General features: G+C 39.6%; 1 protein-coding gene across 12 annotated transcripts in view; it reads right to left on the reverse strand.

The window, feature by feature from the left end:
• Nucleotides 1-17,786, reverse strand: part of MTMR1 (myotubularin related protein 1) — a 72,829-nt gene that overhangs the window by 43,893 nt on the left and 11,150 nt on the right. For 7 of the 12 annotated variants that reach the window (XR_004180690.1, XM_031660734.1, XM_017953753.3 and 4 more), the window contains exons 2-6: nt 12,917-12,940; nt 10,776-10,826; nt 6,601-6,676; nt 1,602-1,696; nt 1,124-1,231 (exon numbers count right to left, since the gene is read on the reverse strand). Coding sequence is in view for 11 of the 12 variants with exons in the window: in XM_031660734.1 (XP_031516594.1) it covers nt 1,124-1,231; nt 1,602-1,696; nt 6,601-6,676; nt 10,776-10,826; nt 12,917-12,940 (354 nt within the window). In the remaining variant the exon portion in view is untranslated. Of the gene's footprint in view, nt 1-1,123; nt 1,232-1,601; nt 1,697-6,600; nt 6,677-10,775; nt 10,827-12,314; nt 12,342-12,892; nt 12,941-17,786 lie in introns of all 12 variants that reach the window. The other 5 variants (XM_017953755.3, XM_031660730.1, XM_031660732.1 and 2 more) reach the window with 5 other exon arrangements.

The following is a 17,786-nucleotide window of genomic DNA, read 5'->3' on the forward strand; positions in this document are numbered from 1 at the left end:
GTGAGTTTAGTAAGCCAACAGATTCATGATCTGGAAGAGTAAAGTGTTCTTTGGGAAAAAAAAAATGGTTTTGAGCGCAGTCTAGGACCAACCAGAGGGAGCTATCCTCAGAGACTGAATCAAAACAAATAGATTGTAAGGAATCCTAACCCAAAATTTGGAAGGGGCCCTGATGATCCTGCAGGCAGGATCTCTTTCCTGGTACTTCAGGTAGGGTTTTTGGTAAACCACATTATCAAAGTAAAGTCACTGGGAATAAAATACATCAGTTAAGAGTGGGTCCTACATGACTTCATGATTAAAGTTATCACACACATTTCTACTTAAATTATTAGAAGGGTACAAAATAAACAAACAAGCCCAGCTCAACATAAAGATTCCAGCATAGCCAAGAAACTTAATCTCATTTTTTATCACAAAATTTATGGACCACTGCTGTCCCTTTAGGAAGTCTCTGACCATCCACACTGTTCTGAACGTAGTCTTAAAACAACAAACTGGGAAAATGTATTGATCTCTGCTTTTCACTTGATTTCTCTGAGATGTGACAAATAATCACTTAGGTTACAGGTCCACATTAATTAGAAATACAGTCGGCCCTTACTATCCATGGGTTCCACATTTGAGGATTCGAACAACTGCAGATAGAAAATATTTTTTAAAAGGATGGTTGCATTTGTGCTGAACATGCAGAGACATTTTTTCTTGTCACTATTCCCTAAACAATACAGTATAACAACTATTTACATAGTGTTTACACTGTATTAGTTATTATAAGCAATATAGAGATGATTTATAGTATACGGGAGAATGTTCTTAGGTTATATGCAAATACTACATCATTTTATATAAAGGACTTGGACATCCATGGATTTTAGTATCTGAGGCGGAGGTCCTGGAATCAATCGCCCACTGATACCAAGGAACAACTGTACTTCAATAGAAAAGGTTTATTTCAAAGGGCTACATAATAGTTTAAATTCGATATGAGATTTGAAGAGGTTGCTATCCCGAAAACATTTGAGTTACTAGCAGTACAATTATTCTACTGTCCAAAGACCATGAAGAGACTGAGGGAGAAAAAGTTCAGATCTTTTAGTTTTTGCTTGTGTTTCTATTATACCTTGCACACTATCTCTATACCACAGGAATTGTCTCCATGGCTCTGTGCTCCAATCTTCTCAACTCTGCTGATCACTCCAAGGGGAACATCAAGGATAAAATGTGGGTCCTAGGTTTAAAAATTAAGATCAATGTCTATTAGTGTCAGTCAACAGTTTTCATATTTTAAGTCTTTGCTGGGTTACAAAATATGTTTGTTTACTTCGCATTTCCTCTTTGTCCCAGCTAAACTGAAGTCTGATTGATAGCATTCCTTATGAAATATATATTGAGACAACAATGGAATTTCCCCCCCAGGTTTAAGCAGTACTTTAACAGCCTTTGTTTTCAAGATACAAACATCTGTTTGCAAAGATGTACATCTCAAAACTCAACCTGTGGTTATCTCAGGGTAATGGGATTTCAGGGGTCTTTTTACATTCTTCTTTTAGTGCTCCAAAGTGTTTCTTTTAAAATAAAACACACTTTAAAAAACTCACCCTCTCGACATTTTTGAAGTACAGCTTAAAGTCCGTCACTGTCAGGGTTCCACTCACTGCTCCCATAACTGGACAGATATACATGACATCTTTCACTGAAAGAAAAGGGCCAAAGTAGCAACTACTGCCATAGACAAAACCTAGAACCACATCAATGAAGTGGAAAAAAAACTTGTTTCAAATTCCTTGTCGGCTTCCTTATCAGTTTTAACTTTTTGTTAATATCTATTAAGTGCATGACATATTTAATCCCTATTAGTGTTAAGAAGCTAACATCTATCACAAAGACACCACATCTTCATGCTTTCCCAAAGTGCCATTCCACTGGAATGACAAGAATATACATAGCTATATATGAGTCCAAGTGAGACAACAAAAGGCTTTAATGTCACTGAACCAAATTCTCAAACTACTTCCATTTAACTTTTCTGTAACTCCTTTTGTACTGAGAGCCTTCTATTGCTGGGATTCTGGGTATAATTGGAAACAGTTCCTGTCCATGAGCTGCCCATGACCTGTGAGAGATACCACACAGAAAAATCGCCATTATACTAGAGCAGAGGTCCCCAACCTTTTCGGCAGCAGGGACCGGTTCATGGAAAACAATTGTTCCATGGACCAGGGCGGAGGTAGGGGGATGGTTTCAGGATGAAACTGGTTCACCTCAGATTATCAGGCATTAGACCCTCATAAGGAGCATACAACCTAGATTCCTCACATGCGCAATTCACAATAGGGTTTGTGTTCCTATGAGAATCTAACCACTGATCTGACAGGAGATGGAGTTCTGGCGGTAATGCTCAATAGCCCGCTGCTCACCTCCTGCTGTGCAGCCCTGTTCCTAACAGGCCGTGGACTAGTGCTGATCCACAGCCCATGGGTTGGGGATCCCTGTACTAGAGGCTGACAAAAGCTAAAATAAAAATGTGGATATAAAGTACTACAATGAAAGTTCAGAAAAGGATCAATTTAACTCAGTAGGAAAGTGGGTAGGGGGAGTAAGAGAAGGAAAGGAGGAAGGGCACAGTGATAAGTTGTTAGAGGTTAGTATGCCTGGATCAATGGGTGCAGTGAGGACAGTGGAACACGACGCCAGAGAAGTTGGCAGGGAGCGGATTGGCAAGTGCTTCTGTAGGATACTGAGGCATTATTATCATTATCCTTAAAAGATAACTGACTGTTTAAACAAAAACAAAAACTATATATTGTGGGGTTTATAACATATGTAAAAGTAAAACAGATGACAACAACAGCACACAGGGTGGGAGGGGACAAATGGAAGTATACTACTGTAAGGTTCTTATCCTGTACATGAAGCAGCATACAATCATTTGAAGGTAGACATAAAGATGTAAAATAACTAGTTACATAACAAAACAAACAATTATAGCTAATATGCAAGCATAAGACATAAAATAGAATTCTAAAAAGTAAAAACCCCGTATTCTCAACCCAAAAGCTCCTTCAGCTGATAAACAACTTTGATAAAGTTTCAGGATACAAAATCAGCATACAAAAATCACTAGCTTTCCTATACACCAACAGCCAGGCCAAGAGCCAAATCAGGAATGCAACCCCATTCACAATAGCCACAAAAATAATAAAATACCTAGGAATATGGCTACCCAGGGAAGTGAAAGATCTGTACAATGAGAATTACAAAATACTGCTTGAAGAAATTAGAGATGACATAAACAAATGGAAACACATTCCATGCTCCTGGATAGGAACAATCAATATCGTGAAAATGGCCATACTGCCCAAAGCAATTAATAGATTCAATGCTATTCCTATCAAACTACCAATGACATTCTTCTCAGAACTAGAAAAAACTATTTAAAAATTCATATAGAACCAAAAAGAATAGCCAAGGCAATCCTAAGCAAAAAGAACAAAGCTGGAGGCATCATGTTACCAGACTTCAAACTATACTACAGGCCTACGGTAACCAAAACAGCATGGTACTGGTACAAAAACAGACACACATAGACAAGTGGAACAGAATAGAGAGCCCAGGAATAAGGGTGCATACCTACAACCCTCTGATCTTCAACAAAAGCAAGCAATAGGGAAAGAATTCCTTTTTCAACAAATGGTGCTGGGATAATTAGCTAGCTATATGCAGGTAACTGAAACTGGATCCCTTCCTTACACCATATACAAAAATCAATTCAAGATGGATTAGAGACTTAAATGTAAAACCTAAATCTATAAAAACCCTGGAAGACAACATAGGCAGTACCATTCTGGACACAGGAACTGGCAAAGATTTCATGACAAAGATGCCAAAAGCAATCACAATAAAAGCAAAAATTGACAAATGGAATCTAATGAAACTAAAGAGCTTTTGCACAGCAAAAGAAACTATCAACAAAGTAAACAGACAGCCTACAGAACAGAAAATATTTGCAAACTATGCATCTGACAAAGGTCTAATATCCAGCATCTACAAGGAATTTAACAAATTTACAAGAAAAAAAAACAAACAACCCCATTAAAAAGTGGGCAAAGTGGCCGGGCGAGGTGGCTCACGCCTGTAATCCCAGCACTTTGGGAGGCCGAGGCGGGCGGATCACGAGGTCAGGACATCAAGACCATCCTGGCTAACACGGTGAAATCCCGTCTCTATAAAAATACAAAAAATTAGCTGGGTGTGGTGGTGGGCGCCTATAGTCCCAGCTACTCAGGAGGCTGAGGCAGGAAAATGGTGTGAACCCGGGAGGCAGAGCTTGCAGTGAGCCGAGATCACGCCACTGCACTCCAGCCTGGGTGACGAGCGAGACTCCGTCTCAAAAAAAAAAAAAAAAGTGGGCAAAGGACAAGAATAGATATTTTTCAAAAGAAGACATACATGCAGCCAATAAGCATATGAAAAAAAGCTCAGTATCACTGAACATTAGAGAAATGAAAATCAAAACCACAGTGAGATACCATCTCACACCAGTCAGAATGGCTATTATTATATTAAAAAGTTATAAAAAACAGATGATAAGGTTGCAGAGAAAAGGGAATGCTTATACACTGTTGGTAGGAGTGTAAATTAGTTCAACCGTTGTGGAAAGCAGTGTGGCGATTCCTCAAGGAGCTAAAAATAGAACTACCATTTGACCCAGCAATCCCATTACTAGGTATATGCCCAAAGGAATATAAATTCTTCTGCCATGAAGACACACTCACATGTATGTCTGCTGCAACACTATTCACAATAGCAAAGTCATGGAATCAACCTAAATGTCCATCAATGCCAGATTGGATAAATAAAATGTGGTACATATACACTACGGAATACTTGCAGCCATAAAAAAGAATGAGATCATATACCCTTTGCAGGAACATGGATGGAGCTGGAGGCCATCATCCTTGGGGATGGGGGAGAAGGCAGAGGAAGTAGGGATTATAAAGGGGCATAAGGAAACGAAAACTTCTGGGAGGTGATGGATATGTTTGTTACCTTGACTGTGATGATGGTTTTTCAGGTGTACACTGTGTCAAAACTCTTCACGTTCTGACAATGACAAACTGAAATAATACTCTAGATGGAGTACTTTACTTCACAATGACCTATTTTAATACTTTGCCTCCAGGAATATATTTTATTAAAAAGTAGAGGGTCAATTTACTTACCCTTTGCAAGCCACTGGAGGAGCATGAAGCATACTTACATCACTTAAGGATGTCTTAAGATCTAACTCTAAGATATTTCCAATAATTTGTACTGGAGTGGGGCCAGGCAGGAGTTTCTCTCTCTGAGCTCTGCTTCCAGAGTGAAAGGAAAAGAAAACGGGAGAGAAAGAGCAACAGGACCGCAGCTAAATCCACTGAAGCCTTCTCTTCTTACTACAACAACTGTGAGCTTGCAGTCCAAGCTTTTATAAAGGTTCCCTGCTCATTCAAAATATGTATCTGATGTGCAAAGTTGTCAATCACTTACATGAGCTCTAATCTTTTCTGAGCTGACTTTGACTCACTGACAAATTATAAAACTAAAGTGAAAAACAACCTCTTCACATTTTACATTTTAAATCTGTGTTGTTTACTGTCTGAAGAAGAAGCAGGGGCATGACATAATTACCTCTGCATTTTAAACAGATCATTAAGAAAGCAGTATGAGGGCAGAGCTAGAAGAACGCCCAGAGAAGGAACAAAGAGGTAAGAGGACTGCCAGGATAGAATGAAGTCCTAGAACTCAAGGAAATAAAGAATTTCAAAACCAAGGAGAAGATAAGCATGGTCCACAGACACAGACTAGGATATACAGCAGCAGTAATTGATTGGAGGATCTGGTGGGAGAGCCCCGCTACTCAAATATTCTTGGCACAAGATGACTATACTCTGAGACTGAGTGTGCCTCTTTGGGAGAAAGCCATGATGGAAGAAGGAAACAGTCTAGAAAACCAGACTGTCCAACCCAACCAAGTGATGAGATGAATGGGTCGCATCCAGCTTCCCCTCCCATCCACCCATGGCACAATCAACTACTCCCTGAAAGGCCTGGCAATACACCATGGAGGGATATGGAAGCCCTCATGCCATCACCTTTAAAAGCCAGGATGGCAATACAAGCCCTTGCCATGCACCAAAATTGTACTTTTTGGGATCTGATAAACCACTAAAATTTCTTTGCTAAGTTCTCAAAACTGTTATTAAAACATGATATAGATCTCCTATTGATAAATTTTCCTTATACTGAAGGATTCCAACAAAGCAGTGAACTGACATTACATTGAGTGTCTAATCAGCTTTCAGTTCACCAGGAAAAGTCAGGCTCCTCTTCTGTTGGGAACGCCATCAAATACTCAATTGGAACTTAACGGGATCCTCTACAGTCTTCTATCTCTTAGGTCATGATGACACTAATGAGGATGAATAGATCTAGTCCATTTGTCCCCTAATTAAGTTGGTCTGGCTGATCTCCAGCACACACATCACCTCCACTCGCAAATTAAGTGCCATTTCATTTTATGGCTCTCAACAAGCAAAGTGTACACACAAAACTTACCAATGGCTTTAATTGATTCTCCTGGAAAAAGTGGAGCCTCTTCCATCTGTGCCAGCTTATTTCCATCCCTTAGAGCCTGGCAAAAACAAACAAAAAACAAAACAAACAAACAAAAAAACACCAAACAGGAGTAAATCTCACTTTCTGTATACTTGTGAAAAATTTTGATGTTCTGTGATGTCACTATAAGGCTACAGAAGCGTGCAAAATAAGCACCCAACCCCTCAAAAGACAATTTCAAAGCTCAGCATCACAAGACATCATGCTGCATATTCTAGCAAATTGTTACAACATATTTAAATTTCACAGTTAGGAAGCATTAATACAGAAATGGCTTGACATGACAGAAAGATACTGTAATCACTACACAGATAACTATTAAAAGGTGTCTCTAAAATTTGCAAATAAGGTCAGAAAAAGGTTACCTTTTGAGCATGAAACTAATACAAATAAAACCAACATGAGATATAGGTGCTTAGCTAACTGTAGAAATAACCCAGCCTATGAGACAGTTTGGGAAGGCCAGAAGTCTAATTAAAATAACCAGAGAATAGTCTCAGTACAGTACACAACTAAGGAAAGGCCTAGGCTTTGGTACTGCAGCCCAGCTGTCTGTCTCTCTCTGTGTGTGTGTGTGTGTGTGTGTGTGTGTGTGCGTGCTCGTGCACATGGACATGTATGCACAAAGTGTATGACCAGGGACATGAAGAGTGAAGTTCAGTGTTCACCCAATCCAGGCCATGAGAGAGTGTGCTCTCATCTGGCAGGCAGGCAACAGTATTCAATCCCTACTGCGGAGCAGGGTGTTTTCATCAGGCACGTCCCAAGACAATTCACTTTGCAGTAATTTCACACTCACCAAGAAAATTGCTAATGATTTACTAGGTTTCCTGGCTACAATGATGCTAGGAAAAGGATACCTTAGATGGCCAGAAGAATACATGCCCACGTTTTAAAATTAGCAGATTGGCACTGCAGCCCAGTAGCCAGTCCCTTGTGAGCTTGGTTGGATAGTGCCAGATAATTGAGAGGAAGTAAGAAAATCGTGTTCTTGAACTACAAAGTTAGGGACCAAAGCCTGAACTCGGGGCCTACTCCGAGGTACCGCCACCCTGTGAAATGCTGCCAAGGAAACCAGTCACTTTCTCCTCGGCATCTCTGACATAATGTGTCATGAATAAGAATAAGGTGGTCAAAACCCCCAGCAATTCCAAAGCTGTATTTCACAGAGCATTACTTTCCCAAGAGATGTGAATAGTCTTAAAAATAAATAAATAAATAAATAAAAGTTTGGGAAATGCTGGGTTAAGCAAAACAAGTTCAGCTGTTTTTTTGTTTTGTTTTGTTTTGTTTTTTTGAGACGGAGTCTCACTCTGTCACCAGGCTAGAGTGCAGTGGCACAATCTCGGTTCACTGCAACCTCTGCCTCCTGGGTTCAAGCCATTCTCCTGCCTCAGCCTTCCGAGTAGCTGGGACTACAGGCGCACGCCACCAGGCCCGGCTAATTTTTGTATTTTTAGTAGAGACGGGGTTTCACCATGTTGGCCAGGATGGTCTCGATCTCTTGACCTCGTGATCCACCCGCCTCAGCCTCCCAAAATGCTGGGATTACAGGCGTGAGCCACCGCGCCCGGCCTCAGCTGCTTTTTTTAGTGAGACATCTTTAGTGTGTTAATGCACACCAAATCAGCAAGAGGGCGCTAGAGTATAATGCATTTCTCATACCTATTTGATCGGGACTGCTTTTTCCACCTGTTAACATCGGAGGCCACTAGTGTTCAGTGGAAAACAGGTCAAATAATACTAAGTTTTCAGCATAATTTTGTAAAGCAAAATATTTTTAAATGGATGTCTTTTATAATTCTAAATTATTGAAAATTCAAAATAGTAATTATTTTCATAGTTGCAAGAATATTTCACTATGTTTTATTAAAGGACTTAAAGTTCAATTTAGAAATACTACACATAGCAGTTTCATCAAATTTTATAAAAGGAAGACAGCCAAACTATAAATAGCAAATTCAATGTTAAATGTTGGTCAGGGGTATGTTAATTCTACTGGGAGAGCACAAAATGACATGGTCCATCCTCCTCCTTATTGAAAGGTGCATGGTTAAAATAATATAGATTAGGAATCATCATTACCTCCAAACAGTTAATTCAATTCAAATGTTTAGTCCAGACTGGTTTTTAAAGACATTTTCAGCCAAAAGTTTTTGGAAGTTAACACATTAAGGGTGGGTGTGGAGAATGATTAATGGATTCATTTTTATACTCACATCTGTTTTGGGAATATATTTTATGCAATAAAGCATAAACTAACATGTATACTTATGTCTGGTTTTAGAAACACTAAAAGATCTCCAGTCTTAGAAGCCTTAATTTGAAAGTCTGCTTTATTGCCTGAACTAGTGACTAATTGTATAGCATCTCACGAAGTGAGAAAGCTACTTTAATCAATATCAGAGTTTTAAATTACTTCAAATGTTATATTGTTAAAGCGAAATATTTTAATGGCTAAATATTATCATGTACTATACACACTTAAGTTTCTTATATGTTAAAATTAAATGGAAGTAGATTATTTTGAAATATAATTACTAAAGCAAGCTGCTTTAATCAACTGAATCTAGAGGAGCTTAGGAAAGGTATGACTCTCTCTAGAGCAAGCCACATCAAACATTTTAAAGTCCTCAATCCAGGACTAATAAAATGTTGCATATAGGAGACAGAGGTGATTAGGACCATTTTAAGAATACACAATGCTCTCAAGATAGAAGTTGAAAATCAAGCATTTCTCTTCTCTTCCCATAGTCATGTCAAGTTTGGCTTGAAACTTCTGTGTAAATATGTCAGTGAGACATAGTAAGGCAAATCTCTCACTAATGATAAATCTGGGACATGCTTTTTAAATGGCAAAAAAGAACAACTATTGGAATAAAACAAAGATGTGACCCAGTTGCTTCAGATTTCCCCATAGGAGATTCCTTTTGTAAAAGAAACACATTTAGCTTTAGCATAGAAACTCAAGAGGAGAAGAGTTTTAAAAGCTTGGAGGTTTTTTGTTTGCTTTGGTGAGTATAGTAGATTCCCTTTATGAAGCTGCTGTTAGGAGAAGGGACTCACACTTATGCTACGTTAAGCTTTTACTGCAACTACGAGGTTGCACAGGACATGATTTGACCCTTGATTTATCCAACCCATGTTCAGCACAATCAAAGGATGGAATATCCTTATGAACTAAATTTGATTTCATAAACACACCCATTCCTCTTGGTGCCGTGGCTCAAAGTGCTGCCCAACTGGGGAACTCCCTCTGATGACCTCATCCCAACTTTGTTCCAGTGACCCTGAAGGTCTAGCCGAAGTCTGCCAGCTCCCTGAATTTGTTCCTGAGGGCTCCAGCCCACCCAACAACCCTGGCCTCTTTGCTACTTTTCTCCTTAGCCTGAATCCAAGCCACCAGGTGGATCGTTTATATAATGGTTGCATGCCAAAAGCAGTGGCTTTCAAACTGGGCTCTTCAAGTTGCTTCCGGGGTCACCAAAGGAGGGTGGGGCTGGATGATGGTGGACAATGGTGTAGCTGAGCACCTGGGGCATGCCACACATCCCTGGAGCTGCTCTTCTCTTGGTTTCACATAAGCATTGGGGAAAGTACTGCAGCTTTAAAAGACTCCAGAGAGGGTCTAGAGGTACTGAGCAGAGTAAGCACTCAAGAATACTCTATGAATAATTTTGTATTCTGATTAATATATGTACCAATTCCACAACTATCTACATGGTACCAGGTACTGTGTTGGGCACAGATCATGCATATTTGAAGAAAGCAAAGTGTGCACCCTCAAGGAGCACCCTTAGCATATGTATCTGTCCCCTCTATGTCTATGTAAAGGCACTGCAGAATCCAACCGTGATGGAGGGTCATTAACCCCATCAATAACCCTATATGGGCAAACCGAGAAACACAGACAAACAAATTTCTAGTTGACAAAATGTTGGATAAACCAATTTTTGCAAATAATGTCATATGGAATCTAGCAAATTTGGACAGGAGGGCACTACTATTGTGGTAAAAGCATCTGGAAAGCTTTGATTATCTAGAAGTCTAGAATGAAATGGCTTCTAAATACATGATCTGTAGCTACAAACAGATGAACATGTAGAACTTGCCACCTGATCAGCTTCAGCTTCAGAAGGGTAGCCATTGTGTTCTTCCTGAATCTCCTGCACAGCACCAGGTGCATGGACAAGAAAAAGCAAAGAGGAGAAAGAGAAACACGTGCAAACAGACAGGTGAAAGGACAGAATTTCTTTTTTAAGGAGACAGTAAGCATGTAAAAGTCGACACACCTTTCATGACTTTGCAAATCACAACATTTTCCCCCTTGGAGTTAAGGAAATAACGTGTAGGCCATCTATAGCATCCTCAGCCTAAAATGGAGTATCTACTCTGTGTTTGTGTTGGGGTAGAAAAATGAAAAGCAAACAAACATCACGAATTTCAAAGAATGTACTGTCTTTTCAAAACCAAGCAATACACAGCATATAGCAAAGAAACAAAATAACAGGCACATAACGTGCTCACAGAAAATAAAGCATACCACAGAAACCTGGCAAAGGGCAAAGTCAAGCCAAAATACAAAGGCAGTTTATAGACATGTATTTTAAACACAGTAAGTATTCATATTACATTGCTCAGGGATCAATTCCACTGCACACATGCATATATCACATGCTGGAGATTATATATATGTGTGTGTGTGTGTGTGTATACACATATATACACGTCTGTTTCTTATTGCTTATTGCTAATTAAATTCTGTGATTTATAAATCAGTATCATATTAAATATTTCTAATTACAGTATCAACACACTTCCAAGAAACAACGAAAAGGCCACACATCTTCATTTAATTTTTTCCAATCCCTTTAAAGGTATACTGTTCTTAATTTCTTTATAGAATCTATTATTTTTTGAAACTTTAAAAATTGGGCTTTTTATTCAGCAGGTGGTAAAAAGAATATGAATACTGAAGATGACAAGATTGTAATCTCTTTTTAAAGTTCTATCAAGTCTCTGAGGCTAAAAATATTCAAATTAGCCTATATATATTTTTGCTTCATGAAACTTTGGTTGCAATGACTATCGTTTTTACAAAGGCAACCAGTGAAGAAATAGTAAAACTTTAAAAGAATTTACTATTTCCCACCTTCCATTTTTGTCAATCAAGTCCAATAACTCCTTAATGTACTTTTATACTCTATCATCAGATTGAATTCAGTGCACAGTTGGTATAGTTTAGCACACTTCAAGGCAGTGTAATTTTTCAGTGCAGCCAGTTTTTTGAAATTTCCATTTTTTAAATACAAAGAAAATTGAATCATTAAGTTTTTAGAAACAGAAAGCTCAATGAACAAAAAATACAACATTTCAAAGTTCATGCAAGTGTAAAGCCAAGCACTAATATTTAACAATGTGAATCAATGAAAGAAAATGATTCTCATAAGCAAAAGAAAACATGGTGAAAACAAGACTAAAGAAAGGAAAACCAACTAGAATAACAAGACTTAACTTGCTTATTTTTGTACTACTTCGTTGGCTTCAATAAGATTAAAACTTTAAAACTGAAGTTATTATACTATCAAAATCCACATTGTTTTCCTTGAATAGAAATAGGTTAATTTTCTGTCTGTTAAATGCATGCACATTACCAATCTTTGTCTTGCTTTATGAATATTCTGAAATAAAGGGAAGGAAAATCATGAGGAAAATATAAGCTGTAACCCACTATATCTGTATTTTAAAAAATAGTAACTGGGATTGATTTTGCTAGATTTAACTTCAAGATTAGCACTTCTGCTTTTTGGATTCAACATGCAAACACAAACATGACTTGAAATCTTACTTAGATAGGACAGCCAACTAACCATTTTTTTTAGTTGCTAAATTCTGTAGCATGAATTACACAATAAACAAGATTAAAAGAGACCTCAGTAGCCCTAGCCTTATAACCCCAGTCATGAATATCCATTTGGTCATAATTCATGTAGTACAACAAAAGTCAATATTGCACACTGGTAACAATTTTAGCATCCTGCCCTCACACACATTGGCTTTTATTGCACATAAAAACATTGTAACAAATAAAGCGTTTCTAGTGAACACTTAAAGCTATAACACAGCAGAGCAAATTGATCTGAGTGATTCATAAAAACCAGTGAGAAGGTAAAGAACACTAAATAGACTAAGTGTTCGATAAAGCACAGACACACACAAGTAGGAGGCCCACCTGCTGAAAGCCAAATATCCTTACCCTTATATCAGGCCTCCTGAAAACCTGTTAGTTAAAATACAGAATATCATCATCATGGACATGTTACTATTGACCTGTGAAAGATGCCATTAAGTTCAACAGCCCATTCCCTAAAAAACATCATAATCCTCTAAGTAAAACCAACAAGATCAATCCTAACACATTTGCCCTCTAAGTTTCATTCGATATCAGATCAATCCTAACACATTTGTCCTATAATTTTCAGGGAAGTCTATGATTTGGAGAAACGTGTCGCCCTTAGGCTAAGACTAACTACATTACCTTAAACGAAAACCCCTTCTGTCAAGTGCTATTACAAGCTATTGTGAACAGGCTGTGTTCAAAAAGTTCATTAGTTTCCGTTTGGAATACTGAATGCATTTTCCTCAAAAAACCAATGATAAAAAAAAAAAAAAAAGGCAGTTATATGTCCAAAGCAGCCCAGGAAAACAAAACCAAAAAACCACAGAAATCCCCACCTTGGACCCAGAGCAAGCACAGCTCAGCTATATTGCATTGATGGTATCATAAAGCTGAGTTAACTGCAAAGCTTAACCTGGTTTCTATTGAAATTACATTTCCAATTCATATTTGGGACTCCAGAATTAAACTCCCCGATGTGGCCGCCACTGAGAGGAGGGTGCCTGCTCCCCGCCCCAGCACCAGCTGCATGGCCAAAGGGGAGCTCCAGGCGGGAAGAGGTAAGTGGCTGTTCCTGGAGGGGAGGGAAAGCCCAGTTTTATTCAGCAAGGACATTGATTTTAGCAACAACATTCTTGTTGTACCTGAGGCCTGTGAATCCTAATTGAACATGCAGCATACACATTCAGAAAGCCCTGGTCAGAAGGAATGGCAGGAATTTTTAAAAAGCAAATAGTTGTAATAGCCTGGGAAGATTTTAACCATCTGTGTTCCCCATTCCAAAGTTGGAAATCCTATCTTCTGACCACTGAATGTTCTATGAAAACAAATCATCAGAAAAGAATCACTGGAGGTTCTTACTAGCTTTACGGTTTCACTCAGGATGCATAAGATCACATGACACAGATTCAAAAAAATCACTGTATTATCATTAAAATAATCTTTGAAGTCATTAAAAGGTATCTGAATTAACTGATGGTATAGCTAAAAGACAAAGTCTATACATAAGTTACTAAACACAGAGTATTCAGACTAAGAAGCTTAAATTTGTCTTTTTGTGGGAGGATGGATATGTTTACCTTAATTGTGGTGATGGCTTTACATGTCTGTATTTATGTCAAAGCTTATCAAATTGCATACTTTAAATATTTGAGGTTTATCATTTGTTAACTACACATCAAGAAATTTGATAATAAATAAAAGTAGTATATGCTTATGGTAATAAAAACCTCAAAATAGTAAGTCTCTCAGAGCTTCATTCCCCAGTAATAACCACACTTAACTAGATCTATTTTTAATTCTGAGAATTGCTTCCATTGTGATAGTTATGCTTCCATTTCTTGATTTGTCAACTTTAAACAGTGTCTATTAACCTCCCATTTTAAAAGATGAGAAAATTAACTCTCGAACTACTACCTCCCTCTTCCCAATCTCTGTTGATTGAAATGCTAATTTTGAGTTCTTTTGTTTTCCTTCAGCAGCTGCTGCATCATAAAAAACACTCATGATTTTTATGTTTCAGATACTCTTCTAAGCACTGTATTAACTCATTTTATTCTCAGAACAACCTCATAAGATAAAAACTATTATGGACGGGCACAGTGGCTCACACCTGTAATCCCAGCACTTTGGGAGGCTGAGGCAAGTGGATCACTTGAAGTCAGGAGTTCAAGACCAGCATGACCAACATGGTGAAACCCCATCTCTACTAAAAATACAAAAAATTAGCCAGGCGTGGTGGCAGGCCCCTGTAATCCCACCTACTTGGGAGGTTGAGGCAGGAGAATCACTTGAACCTGGGAGGCAGAGGTTGCAGTGAGCCGAGATCACACCACTGCACTCCAGCCTGGGCAAGAGCCAGACTCTGTCTCAAACAAAACAAAACAAAAACAAAAACAAAAAAAAAACACCTATTACTGGTCCCATGTTTTGACAAGAAAACCAAGGCGCAGTTTAAGTAACCTGGCTGAGTTCAAGGTGGCAGAGCAAGTAGTTAAATCCCGGAAGTCTAGTTCTGGATTTGTGCCCATAACAACTCTACTATACCGCCTCAGCATGGCGCCTCTATCGTCAGACCGTTTAAACTACAGCCCTAAACCTATTTTGACTCCTCAAATGTTAAATATCTCTTAACTCCCTTCAGGTTTTTTGAAGAAATCAATACCACTAACCCTTCCTCCACCTCTCTACCTCCCAACCTCCATTCTGTAACTACAATTAATGTTTTGATGCTTTGTCTATAAATTGATAGTAAAAACTGAAAACTAAAAAATAACATTCACAATAAAATCTTTATGAAAATATTGTCCACTGCAGAACCAAATTGTGCAATTGAACCTTGATATGATTTGGACGTTGTCCTCTCTAAATCTTGTGTTGGATTCTAATCCCCAATGTTGGAAGTGGGGCTTGGTGGGAGGTGTTTGGGTCATGGGGGTGGATCTCTCACGGCTGGGCACTGTCTTTGAGCTAGTGAATGAATTCTTCTTTTTTTTTTTTTCTTTTTTTTTTTTTTTTTAGACGGAGTCTCGCTCTGTCCCCCAGGCTGGAGTGCAGTGGCCGGATCTCAGCTCACTGCAAGCTCCGCCTCCCGGGTTCCCGCCATTCTCAGGCCTCAGCCTCCCGAGTAGCTGGGACTACAGGCGCCCGCCACCGTGCCCGGCTAGTTTTTTTTGTATTTTTTAGTAGAGACAGGGTTTCACCGTATTAGCCAGGATGGTCTCGATCTCCTGACCTCGTGATTCACCCGTCTCGGCCTCCCAAAGTGCTGGGATTACAGGCTTGAGCCACCGCGCCCGGCCGTGAATGAATTCTTTTGAGATCTGGTTATTTAACAGTGTGTGCCACCTCCCGCTGCCTTGCTCCCACTCTGGCCATGTGAGACAGCAGCATCTCCTTTGCTTTCCACCATGATTGTTAGCTTCCTGAGGCCTCCCCAGAAGCCACGCAGATCCCAGCACTATGCTTCCTGTTAAACCTGCAGAACTGTGAGCCCAGTAAACCTCTTGTCTTTACAAATTACCCAGTCTCAGGTATTTCTTTGTAGCAATGTGAGAACAGCCTAACACAAACCTCATATATGGGAGTTATAACTCCTTGTCAATAGGCCTTTGCCACTAGAAGGAGAAACTAACTTGAAAAAGGGTGCAAAGGGGTGAGATGATAATCTGCTTTTAAACTCACATAATTCTTTGCCTACTGCCATGAAATCCTCAGTGTTCTTGGTATTGTTGGGGGGAGAAGGTCAATGGAGGCTTACCCAAAAGTCTCTCAGTTGATACCTATTATGTTTTCTCTGGATCACCATGTCCCTCTCCTGAAATAAGCCATTTCAGACACATGCACAGAGCTTCATTTTCTTCTTAAATGTGATTCTGATGGAAGTCATAGGAGAATAAGTTGTAAGCCAGGAGGCCTGGAAGCCAGCTCTCGCTGATGATACACAGCTTCCTAATGCCTGCATTCTGGGCCTCACTTTCGACACATAAAATGAGGGGAGTCTATGGGATGACTGCCAGGACCCTACCAGTTCCCAACTCCCAAGGACTCGGGGTATCTAGGCCTCATTAGAAGACTAAAGAAAACATCTCTCAAACTGAGGCTAAGGGAGATAAATCGGCATAGTGGTTAAAAGAACACACTCCAGAGTGAACTCCCAGCTCCAGCACCTACTTACTGGCCACAGGACCTCAGGCGAGCCACACCCCCCGCTTGGAATCTTAGTCTCCTCTTCTCTAAATGGGAGATGTTGAGTGCACCCCTTGCAGATTGTTGGCAGGGTTAAATCAGTTAAGACAATTGTACCTGGGGTGGATAAGTAACCTTTTCCAGTTGATGAGTCTCAGTTGCCCCAACTTGTGCCACAACTATTTTCACACATCCCACATCCCCTCCCTCAACTCCTAAACATGTCAAGAACCTATGAGAAGGTGCAAAAAAAGTTGATAGTGATCTTAATCTATTTAAGAAAGCAAGCATACAGCGCCAAAGTTAATGTTACTGGCCCCTGTCGTGCTCTAAATGGCTTTCACTAAATCAAGAAAAAGTAACAAAATTCAAATTTGTGTGAAAGTTTGTGTTGGGAGTAAAACTCCCTTCCTCTGTCCTTCAGGGCACTCCCAAGCAGTGAGGTGAGGGCTTCTGTTGACCACTTGCTTTGGGTGGACTTGGGTAAGGGAGCCAGTATACTTTGCCCTTCTAGGATCTGCCTGCCAGAGAGACCCTGAGAGTATAGCCTGGTCTTCCAAGCCTGTGGAGATTTCACCTATGTGGGCCCTGCCCGGAGAGATTGGCTGCAGTTGTCCAGGGCTACCTTTGGGTGCACATGTTTAACTCTAGAATGATGAACGAGGCAGCCCACCTAAATCAGCCCCTCCCAGCCAACTTTGGTCAATGAATAAAGCTGATACTTTGGTCTAAACTGTTTGGCTCCAGTTTTAATTCTTGATAAGGTAACAGTTGACACCCTGAAATCCCCAAAGTGTGAAAGTATTTCAGAAAGTTTTCAAATGCAGCCAGTACTAGTACTACAAATAATAACAAGCAGTTACTGAAGGCTTACTATTACACCAGGTACAGTACTAAATGCTTTATGAGTTAGCTCAACCCTCCCAGCCACCCATATGACAAACAAGAGAACTGAGGCAGTGAGAGGCATGGTAACTTGCCCTAGGCCATACAGCCAGCGGCAGCACAGCAGGGATTCAAACCAAAGCTGGCTGGCTTTAGC

The sequence above is a fragment of the Papio anubis genome, chromosome X, assembly GCF_008728515.1.
Source record: "Papio anubis isolate 15944 chromosome X, Panubis1.0, whole genome shotgun sequence".
In the NCBI taxonomy this organism is placed as follows: Eukaryota; Metazoa; Chordata; class Mammalia; order Primates; family Cercopithecidae; genus Papio; species Papio anubis.